Source organism: Opisthorchis viverrini (genome assembly GCF_000715545.1).
Source record: "Opisthorchis viverrini unplaced genomic scaffold opera_v5_488, whole genome shotgun sequence".
In the NCBI taxonomy this organism is placed as follows: Eukaryota; Metazoa; Platyhelminthes; class Trematoda; order Opisthorchiida; family Opisthorchiidae; genus Opisthorchis; species Opisthorchis viverrini.
In genome coordinates, this window is record NW_008752152.1 from 220,911 (window position 1) to 232,576 (window position 11,666).

General features: G+C 40.8%; 1 protein-coding gene across 1 annotated transcript; it reads right to left on the minus strand.

Annotated features, from left to right (window-relative positions):
* Window positions 1–634: 634 nt before the first annotated feature.
* T265_11391 (hypothetical protein) lies at window positions 635–8,032 on the minus strand (the record flags this gene model as incomplete). Its single annotated transcript, XM_009178032.1, has 2 exons — window positions 635–817; window positions 7,847–8,032. The coding sequence occupies 2 exons, from the start codon at window positions 8,030–8,032 to the stop codon at window positions 635–637; spliced, it is 369 nt and encodes a 122-aa protein (XP_009176296.1).
* Window positions 8,033–11,666: the final 3,634 nt, after the last annotated feature.

The window sequence follows — 11,666 nt, forward strand, 5'->3', positions numbered from 1 at the left end:
CAATTCCACTATATCAAAACAATTAAGCAACCCAGCCTTTGCAGTAATGCATTTCCAAAATGAAGCTGGAGAATGTGTCTGTTTAAGACAAACTTAGCGGTCACTCAATTCGTTGCCGGATTTGATGACGTTGTAGAAAAACATAAAAACCAAACATCTAAATCCCAGCGACCTGTAATGCCGTGGAACATAAAGTCTCGTTTATTACATACGACGGCTTTTGACATGACAATTTGACTTTTAGTTAGAGGAAAACGATATGAAGAAATTGTCTCCTTACCCAGCATGCACCTCAAAATAGACGTGGCGGGATATGGCCCTCATTGTCTGCAAATTTGGCGAGCAAACTCAACATCCTTCATGATACCTCAACACCAACCGAACATGCCGACCTCAGACTTCAAACATACCACACGCCAAATTTGTGTTGCCGGCTGTGGTCTCCTCTGAGCTAAAACATATATCTATTATACTAATTTTACAATGTCTGGTTTTGTGAGCACCGGGCAAATATTTTCAAAATAAGAAGTCAGCGTAGGTCAGCTAGCCAAGTGTTTCTTTAATCTTGGAAAAAAATAATGGCGCATCGCAGGACTGCAGTACGTGAAAAAATAGAGTAGGTTCAGTATTGCCCCTACGCAGTTGCAGTTCCGCCATTGATGACCGGCAATTTGGATATCTGCGGCACTTGTGCCAAATACAGCAAGTTAGGAGTTTGAATTGCGCTGGTAGAGAGAGATCGGAACTCCAAATTGGTGTCCAACTGTTGCAGCGCTATAACTATTGGTGAAGTAAATAGGTTCCTCCCAAAACGTCCCTGTAACGTTTTCTCATTCACTACGCATGAATGAAGATAACAACATAAACACGCTTAACATTGAGCTTTCTAAAACATGGCCTACAGAAAAATCTAAACCCTGATTATCTAAAATAAATCTAGGATGGAAGTTGAGACACACTGTTATACCATGTTATACCATGCTGCTAAAGTCGGAGTTGCTTAGTCATTTCCTGGTAGAAAAACTGCATTTTACTGATGTAAGGAGCGTGCATTCCCTGATGGTCATATTGCAAATTATCGCTTAACTCTTAACCGCAAAATGATACTAGATATTCGTTTCATACAGAAAAAACAAAGGATTATAACCATAGATTGTGCAAAAGACCAGCTGAAGAATCTCCTAGGGTGAACGGCCTAGAAGTTTTGACTCTCGAAAATCTGGCGTAATGTCTGGAACATGCTGTTTCTTTGAATTAAACCATATGTTTTACGTTTTTTCTGCTCAAATGTCCCGCCTGGGGTAAAACGTAGCATGAAGACGAAAATCATTCAATGTTCCTTCAACTGTGACTGTCGCAAACCCTTTGTGTAGGCTCATGTGATTCTGCCTCAATTTTACTTGATTAATATCCAAATTATGAAGCTGGCTTTGATATCATTGCGGGCTTCTTGCACCCACCTTCCTGGTGAACATAAGTACAAAACAGACCGATTATTTGGCGACCTATATATTGTGATGCGAACGAATATATATATAAGGAAGTTGCCTAAACATTCGTCATTGCTTTATTAAAATGCTCAGCATTTTGAGTTGATCATGCATTGATCATGATCAGTGTCACTCATTTCAAAGGGCGAAACCATTTGGTTTAGATAAAAGTCCATCTGCCTCATAAACAAATCCACACTTTGATGCATTTTTTTACCAACATGTCATACTTTTTGTTAGAGCTCTGTGTAAGACAACAGGTTTAACGCACTTGCGACATGTCCATTCTGTTACAAAATGGTTGAAACGTAATGTTTGCATAGGAGTGCCACCTTTGCAAAAATATTCCATTTTTGTAAGCAAAAACATTTCCAGAGAGAATCTGGATTGAATGGCAACAGTGCATGCCTGAGCGACTGAAAGTAATAATTTCTCAGCGCATTTTCAATTTTCTAAAAAAATTGAGCCACTGTCTTACCAGTAATATTTTAAAAACCTCAACTGTTTTGGGCAACCTTAACGACGACGAACAAAGAAACAAAATGGGGTTTGATCAACAAAAACAAACAAACATTTGAGCTAGCTTGACGTAAGGTACACAAACTGGGAACTGTCATGGCAACCCATTCATAGTCACCAGTTACACACTTGCAAAATTTAGTATCAGTACTGAGTCATTCAGTGCTGATTTCATTCAAACCGTATTCAAAATTGAAACAGCTAGGTCCTCGTGTTTTTTTTTCAAAATAAGACCGCAACTGTGTTCTTAGTATACAAGCATTATGTTTAATTATTACGTTGTCGAATTTTTTGTCATCTTCACTGCAAACTGAATAATTTGGCCGATCGAATGTGGCTGTGAAGTACACCCCACTAAAAAGCGTTTTATACTTCTAACATACACAAAGATCAACAAGACGACATAAAAAGATTTGCTCACAAGATAACATTCGCATTTAGAACGCCGGGGCATTTTATGCAAATCGATGTCTGCAAATCTGCAAAACTGGTCCAACATTGTTTGAGATATGCAAACAATCCAATCGTGCTGACCGCGGATGGTGGTTTTCCACCTCTTACTTCAACTACCCTTATGACTGCAAACTTTGGCACGAGTGACATCGAGCCACCAGACCTGCATGACGCACATGAAGAGGTAATGGTCATTTGACCCCTAGAATTATTAGTCCTTTGCATCACAGAAAAGCTATTCCGATTTTGGAGCTTGGTCAAAGATTCTCCAACTGCACAACCTAAACAAAAAGAAGAATCAAGTAAATATGCTACAAAAATACTAATAACCGGTTGCTGAAGATCCCGACGTATTTTCATGTGGGGATGCACTTGATAGTTTGTACATGGATATGTTTCGTGTAACACACGACCTATGTCCGCGTAGGCAAATTTCAAGGCTGAATCTTGAATGCTTTATCTATTCCACGACAAATTGCCCCGACCAGCGAGTATGTTTTTGTTCCGATTGTTGCATAATGAAGACCAGAAGGGCGTCAAACAAACAAATAAGATGAGGTTTAATACACAAAAACAAACAAACATTCGAGCCAGCAAGCAGTTAGATACACGTGACTGGTGAAAGTCACGACAAACCACTCATAGTCACCAGTCGCACAGTCGCAAAATTATGTATTCATTCTGAGTCAATCCATGCTGATTTAACTCATACTGTATTGAAAATTGAAAAAACTAGTTCATCGTATGTTCTCTCTCCAATATAAACCACGAAGTGTGTTCGTGGAATGAACGCATAATGTATACGTTTAACGTTGCCGGATTTTAAGGTATCTTCGGTGCAATCTAATGAATCTGGCCGATTGAAATAAGGCTGTGAAGCACACACTACTGAAATATGCTGTATATTTCAAAAATATACCACGATCGGTGGCATGAGAAATTGTTTTTGCATTTGCGGCAGAGAGTGAGAAGTGATTTGCTCCATAGCCAGCGTTCACCTTTAGATCCCCGAAGCATGCTATGCGACTCAATGTCTGCGAATCTCCCGAACTAGGCCAATGTGTTTTGAGATATGCGGACAATCCGACCTTGGTGACTGCGGACGGTGGTTTTCCACGCCCAACTTCAACCAGAATTTTAACCGCAATTCGGGGCACATGGTGGCATGGTCACAAAAGCGGGTATGGAGTCACGAGACCTGCATGATTCACATAAAAATGCATTGGTCATGTGATCCCAGAACTAAGAGCCTTCTGCAACACAAAATCAAATCGCTTGAGTAAGAGAAGTGTTCTAGATTGTCCAATTATGCAAGCTGAAAAGGACAGACGCAAGTATGTTTGTCAAAAAAATTAGTGACCACGGATAACACGCATACAGTGTTCACTCAAGCTTCCAACTGCACTTTTGTGGTGTTGCTTCTGCTATTCAGTACATTATTATCTTTGTAGCAAGTCACGACCTATGTCCGCTTAGGCGAATTTCAAGGCTGAATTTTGAATGCTTTATCTATTCCACGACAAATTGCTCTGACCAGCGAGTATGTTTTTGTTTTCCTTGTTCCATAACGAAGACCAGAAGGGCGTCAAACAAACAAATAAGATGAGGTTTAATACACAAAAACAAACAAACATTCGAGCTAGCAAGCAGTTAGATACCCGTGACTGGTGAAAGTCACGACAACCCACTCATTACCACCAGTCACACAGTTGCAAAATTAAGTTTTGTTCTGTTTTTCACAGAATGAAGATTTTTTACTTAACCCTGACACCCGCAAGAATAATCTGCTTGCTTAGCTAACTCGCTTGATGTCCATGTCATAGTAGTTTTCCGCCGCACGTCTCGGCATTTGTCGCCATGTTTCTATGCTAATGTGGTTACATGCCAGAATCCAAGGAGTTCCTAAATACCGCGGGAAATTTCGTGAATTGTGTCGCATCTTCTATCGGAAATGGCCTAACTCGGTCGAAGCCATAAATTGTACAAATACCTAGAATGATCTTGGTCAGCATAATATGAATTGTAGGCAGCTGGCTTCTAACTTCGTACGCAAGGACATGGTGTTTATTAAACAAATTATAGAAAACTCCACTTTCTTCACGTTTTACCTGAAGGTGTGCCCCCCGCGAATCCGCCATCATTTGCGTTATCTTTTTCATGTTACTCGTTTCGTTGTATAATGTGTGAATAATTTCGTACAATACAAAATACCTACCGCTAACGTGCACCTTTCTGACCTATGTTCTATAACCTGCGCACCTTGCGAACTCGTTATGCGCACGCCTGTTTAAGTTTTATTGTAGCAGCCAATGTCGCGTAGATGACGCAAGGTTTCAAAAGACGGGTTAATCATGCAGGCCGATTCTTTCAATGTTCACAATTATAATGATATTAGACACCGTCAAAATTATCATTATTCTTGAAAAATGTTTACGATGAATTTTGTGAACAAATGAACGCTGAAGACAGCTTCATGGAAAGCGATTGTTGTTATGTGGAAGCTCTGATAGATTCCAGGCATATTCGCATAACCGTGAATAAATGAGGCAACTTAAGTGGTTTGAAGAACGCCCCAAATCAGTGTACAATACAATGAACAAAGCGACATTTTTTGTATCTCACTAACGTGGAGATTCTGGTGTCAGAATATATGTGGGGTCCACGAAAGCAAAAAAGCGTTCGTATCACGGGATATCGGCTGCATCATTTGTGAATTACCTTGAATTCTAATAAGTATTTCGCCGCCTGGTAGCCGATAACACTGACACACAGAGCGATGCAAAACATCGGAGATTTGGTCCAAGATACAAAATTTGTTTTTGCGTTTGTTCGCTTTTTCATCTACAATCCACAAAAGATAAGAAGGGTAGCGCTGCACACTGAATCCGTAGCGCAGGGCAGTAAGCTTGCTAGGGTCAGGACTCCCGTCACAATGCCCAATCATTCTTTGAACCGAGCGTTCAATGTACTGTGGTGACTGTCGGAAAAATGTTTTTCCACGCATCAACTACCCGAAAAAACTGCCTTACGACAGCGTGCACCTTGATGCTGAAACCGACTTTTTCCGCGACTGGCAATATGTAAGCCGGGTCAACGATGAAAAAACCGTTGGCCAAGGCAAATGTAAGAACTAGGTATTTTCTTAGCCGATGATACTGTGGGGGATGGAGATCATGAATCACGAAACGCGTTTCATGTTCCAAGAATGTGACTCCATCTAAATGAGCTTTCCTTTTTTAGCAGTGGATGAAACTATCCGATCTACCGCCATGCTGATTCGCTCCATGATATCTAGTCGTACTGTCTTCAGGCGCGTTTCCGCATGTTCGCTGGCTATTCCGTCGTACTTCCTAATGTGGTTGCGAGCGCCCATAATCATGAATCTCATCATTCGTTGGCCATTTTGCCTTGCCAATATCCCAGATTCCGGAAGGTTCATTGGTGGTCGGTAGGTTACACTACGGGGATGGGACGTGTTTCCGCAGAAATTCATGGAGGAATCAGAGCTGTTGTCGTGAAGAGGCTTGTAGGCAGGCGAACGTCTTACATAGACGGGCTGTTTTGAAAGTGGAACGCCCGAAGTATTTGATAACATGGTAAAAACTCTGTTGCAAACTTGCGCAAATAAGCCTGTTAGACAAGCTGGTTCTAACCAAGCACGTCCAGAATTTAACGAATTTGCAACCACAGCGAAACTAAATAGCATGTAACCTATATTGTAGCCATCTGATCATGGTTTTCCTGTAAATAATTGAACTGATAATTATTGGTGGTTATGTGTATGCATAGAGGGTTGTTATCAGATGTTTAATGGCCTATAATACATTCCACTGCGCAAATATCGCAATCGTACTTTGATGCTATTTGAGCATTTTGTCTGGATCTTAAATGAAATTTCAAATACCAGCATTATGTATGTGCACTTTGAACATACGCCGATATCCATATATTCACAACCGCTTATCGAGGTCGATTTCGTTCGTTTTCCCCCTTCAATCACATCATAAATAGTTCTTAATAATCGTATTTGGGCGCGGACTCTCCAGATGCATTTTCTTCCAACAATTCAGGAAGAATAATAGCGTACACCTGGTTATTTACATTTGGTGCCAACCGAAATTGGTTAGAGAATAATTTTGTGCAACGGTAATTGTTTGAAAAAAATTGCTTCTAATAACAGCTTATCCACGATGCAAAGGCGGGAGCGCTGTGGTGCTACTATATTCTAATGGGAACTCTCCTCAGTGTGAATCCCAAAAAACCCTGAAGAGCTCTGAATTGCGACCATCCGGCTGAAAGATTGAAGACTAAGAGACATTTACTTTATTTCTTGATGCGTAAAATTAAAAATCCTTTAAACGACGAGGGCATACTGAAATTAGTTACTCAACATTGCAACTTGAGATTAGGCCCAAAAGTTCCGTAGAACATATTTGGAAAAATATATTTGAAATCGGGATTCACGTAAAGGGAAAATATTTGTGCGCATGAATGCCCTATCTAAACCTGCTGTCTCAAACACAAACGATCACGAATACGAAGTAACATCAAGATATACTCTTATTAGTGAATCCAGCACACATTATCTTACCTAGATACATCCAATTATTTCTTCCCACCAACATGACCATAGTTTCCTCAACTACTGAGGCAACTTCGCAATCATCCGGTAAGCTAACCAATTTGGCCAGATTGGCGCTGTTGTTTCTAGTCGAGTGAAGTGGTTGAAATTGAGGCCAATTTTTTTCATTAGGCATCATTAGGCGTGTTATTTTGCCGCTTAGGTTTTCGGCAGATAAAGGCGTGCCTAAATGGGATATTCAACGACTTCGCTGTCGGTCTGCCTGCCTAATTTTGAAGAACTCTAATTATTAGTTGAAGACATACAGCGCTAGTTGTCTGTCAGCATATACGTGTCATAAAACGGGCCGTTAGAATCTAAAACGTTTTTTACTTGGTATCAAACCCGCGCAATCATTTCGATTCGTCCATATCTACATATTCAAACATTTCCCAACAAACATTTTGATGGCACCACTTTTCGTCATGTGAACGATAATTTGCTTTGTGCTTGCAAGTAAACCACACGTTTTTGATTAGTCTCCCCATTGTTAAATATCTATGTTCAAAAATTGTGCAGTCGCATCTAAACCAGAGATTACGAACCACGCAAAGCAGTGACCTTATTAAGGCATTCTTGCAATTTATTGAACTGAAATTTGATGGCAAAAATATGGGCATGCATAACGATGTGCTATTAGTGAACTCAAGGTCAAAGAAAATCACGACAGGCGTTCCAGAGTCACCTTGGTCATAACAGCGTAACAACCGAACGACCAATAAGTGGCTTGCGGCCAAAGTAGGTGACTTGGGAATGAACTTACCAGGAGAGGACTAGGCAGAAAACGGTAAGTAGGACTGTCTGAACGTTCCCCAAAGACACGAGGGTCAAATGGAAGGATCCTCAGAAGCCTGGAAGGAGTGGACTGTTGTTGCGGAAGCTGGGCAGTCGATGACATGGGCCGTTTGTCATCACAGACCGCCGGTGGAACGTCTATATCATTCAACATGTTTGGAATGAAAGTAGTGAATGGACGCAGCTTCCCAAGTGGCAGGATACACCCAAACAGCGGCCCAATAGACCCGCTGCCGAAGCCGACCTGACGGAGTTGAATGAAAAACGATGGCATGCGAACGAGCTCTACGGCGTGGAGGTATGTAACGGTGATGCTACTAACGGAAAGGCACGCGAGTTCTGTGTCTTGTCCCTAGAATTTCGCTTTGCGTCTTTTGAAAAAGGGAGATCTGTCGCGGAATTCGTGGAGCCACTGTGTACCATTTGTAGGGTTTGATCAAGGAATGAGTTGAGTCAGTGAATCTCCAGGAAATACATGAAGGCTCGTTTGGGCGAAGATCGACATCCAATTTTTGTAACTATGACGCCTATAAAAGTTTTTCTTCCATGTTCAATGGTCTCTAACCAGTCAGTTGGCATTTCCGAATAAATAACTCCACAGCGAAGACCTTCTTCCTGCCACAATCAGCTGAAGGGCTATGGTTTATATGAATTGGCCTCTACTACAGTGTACATTGTTCTCTTGTTTTGCGTGGCCCCTCCATAATACACTGGACAACTTCATAATGTCTGATTTCCTGTGCAGCGGAATCATCAACAAGCAAGTATTTAGATATCATTTATATCCACAAATGATTTGCTAATATGTATATATACACTGGATAATAAAGCGCAAGCAGTTCTCGGTCAGCAACAACGTTCTCAAAATTGCTGAGAATATGCGGTAAATTTTGTTTATCGCAAACTGCAAACTCAACAATCAGGTAAGAGTCTTTCGGTAACTGTCTAGTAGAATCTGTGTACTGTTGGGATCATTTGATTCAGAGGCATGTAATCATGCAGCTATACAACTCCGGACTGTTCTTGGCACAGACAAATTTCGGTAATCGCGATTTTAGTTCTTTGGTTAAAACCTATTCCAAAATGTTATACACAAAAATTTTGGGCACCCTCTGAGAGCACTCAGGCGACCCTGTAAAGCCTATTCTGCTCAAAGGACGCGCAGGATATAATGTAACAACATCCTGAGTCCAAGCTGAATAGGTCTGGCAAAACATGTTTCAAGGGACAACTTGTCATTATTTAAAACAACGTTTGTTCACATGTTAAATTGCTTTAAAACAACGTTTGTTCACATGTTAAATTCTCAAATTTGCGCGGTAAACTACAACGTCTGTTCAATTCAAATGTAATCAATATAAAATTTGTGCGACAAAAAATCATGATTAGACGTAGATTAACGAACCTTAACTATGTAATGTATGTTCGCATGAAGTAAAGCAGAAAACTGCACTGATTTCACATAACTGAAAATGCTAACTTCGGGCTTGTGGCTTTTTTAAGGGAAACACATCATTCTATCCCAGACATATCAGCAACCGTGTAGAGTAAACCGCAAAATCACCGACCGCCTTTAATTAACCTTTGAAATGGAGTGAAATTCGGTTCGTAATATCCGGACTATGAATGTTATTGCAAACGCAATGGTGAAAAATGCCACATTGCCACCCGCAACACCAAAAACCAACTTGTCGTGCTCCTGCAAACTGGAGTAGTCCTATTCCGTACGCAGTTGGAAGCGAACACGCGATGCAGCTACACATTTGCATTCCACTTTTGAGAGATACGCAAAATTTGCAACAGTGGACGTTGTTCGTCAGGCACAGTTCAAATGCTCTGAATGACTTGAATCAATGGTGTATTTGGTTTTCATTTGTGCACCCACAGCAGCCTGATGCCTTCAGACTCGCGAAAAGGTAACAGAATAACTGAACACATTCAGTTAGTGAGCGCAGACAGCATTGTCTTTGGAAAGCGAACCCACAGTTCCTTCATCGGAGTCCAGATTTTTGCAAGTCATTTGATTGGTATTATTACATTTTATTACTTCTGCACAACCAAATCATTAGCTGGAAAATATTACCCGAGGTGTAGAATTGAAACGTTCGTACACGGAATATATGAATTGTGTGAACCGCGTTATTACGTATGCCGTTGCAATCGACAACACAATCGGGCCCGAAAATCCAGGGTCCTGAATCCTATGTCCCTAAGACCATTCGTACCAATCGGGTGGCTACATTTACTCTAGGTGATTTTATGCGCATTGTCAAAATACTTCCAGTAAACCCCGCATATCATGATATCACCGAACGAAAATTCAATCCAATTTTGAAAAATACAGCAAATTGAATAAAGCGCGCGGAAAGTCCTAAGTAAGATACAGAAAAGCAGCCGCTGTCCGTTCATGTTGACTTCAAAATGCAGTTCACACAAAGTTCGCGCACGTGTCCATCACGTCGTGCAGTATTTCACAAAACGTGTGCCGGATGACATTATTACGGAAAGTATGACCCAATTGTTGTGCAAAATAGAGGAGATAATATTTCTGAAAACTACAGTGCGTAACCCAGCATAGTAAAAATCAATGTTAGTATGTTGGAGAAAATCACCCATTTCATTCTCACACATCAACATCAGGTGAACATATTAGGTGATAACTCAGCACAATATTACAATAAACGTCCCAAGGAGATTCTGCTATCAGTTAGCAAGATGTTTCTAGGCAAAGAACCTTATACCGTTTAAGGTCAGAATATTGCTAGATAAGCAAAACACTTAGTTCGCGAACTACTTTGATTAATCGAAGTGGGTGCATCAGTGGGTTGGTAGCCGGCATATGCAGAGTTGAACTGCGTTTCTTATATCTGAACTTTCGCATTTCCGGTTATACCACCGACCTGTGTTTGAAGAAATATCAATATATTTTATTTCTGCCCACCTGGTTATGGAATAACGCGAAGATTCCCGTGTGCAGTTATGGCAGCACATTGCAGGCAATGCCAGTCAATAGGTGGACCCAATTTTTAGCCGTTCAGAATCCGCGATTCTTAATTTCCTTTGAAACAGGTATATAAGAATAAGTACAAAAGCTCACATAATAATGCACGCGCATCATCTTACCAACTGAGAAATGCACCTCAGCCTCATTCAGTGCAAACGTCTGACCGGATTGTTGGGCGCTCATCCATGGACGTGAATATTGTTTAAACCGCTGAGATTCCCGAAAGATAAAAATCTTCGATTCATGTAGAAATAATATGGGTGTATTCGAGCATCCATATTTTCAATGCTGAATGTTCTAAGTGGGTTCACGGCCTAGAGCAAAAGGGTTCGCTAAAATCTGCATTTGCCGACACTATGCTGTAGAAGATTTTGTTCGTTGATGGCAGAAATGAGCTGGTTGGATTTCAAGCATATCAACGTAAGGCTAACATACTGTGTAGAAACTCAGAGGCAATCGTTTCAATTTCATTTCTCAGCACAAAGATAAACTCTACATCCTGTGCCCCAGTCGCAGGATTTAAACTCAGTAAATCATGTATTTTGTACGCCACGTCCCCGTCGTTTATGTTCAAAAAATTGCGCAATATGGTTAAAAATTCATGTGCAGACATTTCACCATCAAACGTAGCTATCCATGCATCCTCGTGTCAACAGCACTATAAGTGTTACGGTGATACTACTAATGGTTAGGTACGAGAGTATTTTATATTTTTTGTTTTTGCTTTTGTTCGCTTTTTCATCTACAATCCACAAAAGATAAGATGGGTAGCGCTGCACACTGA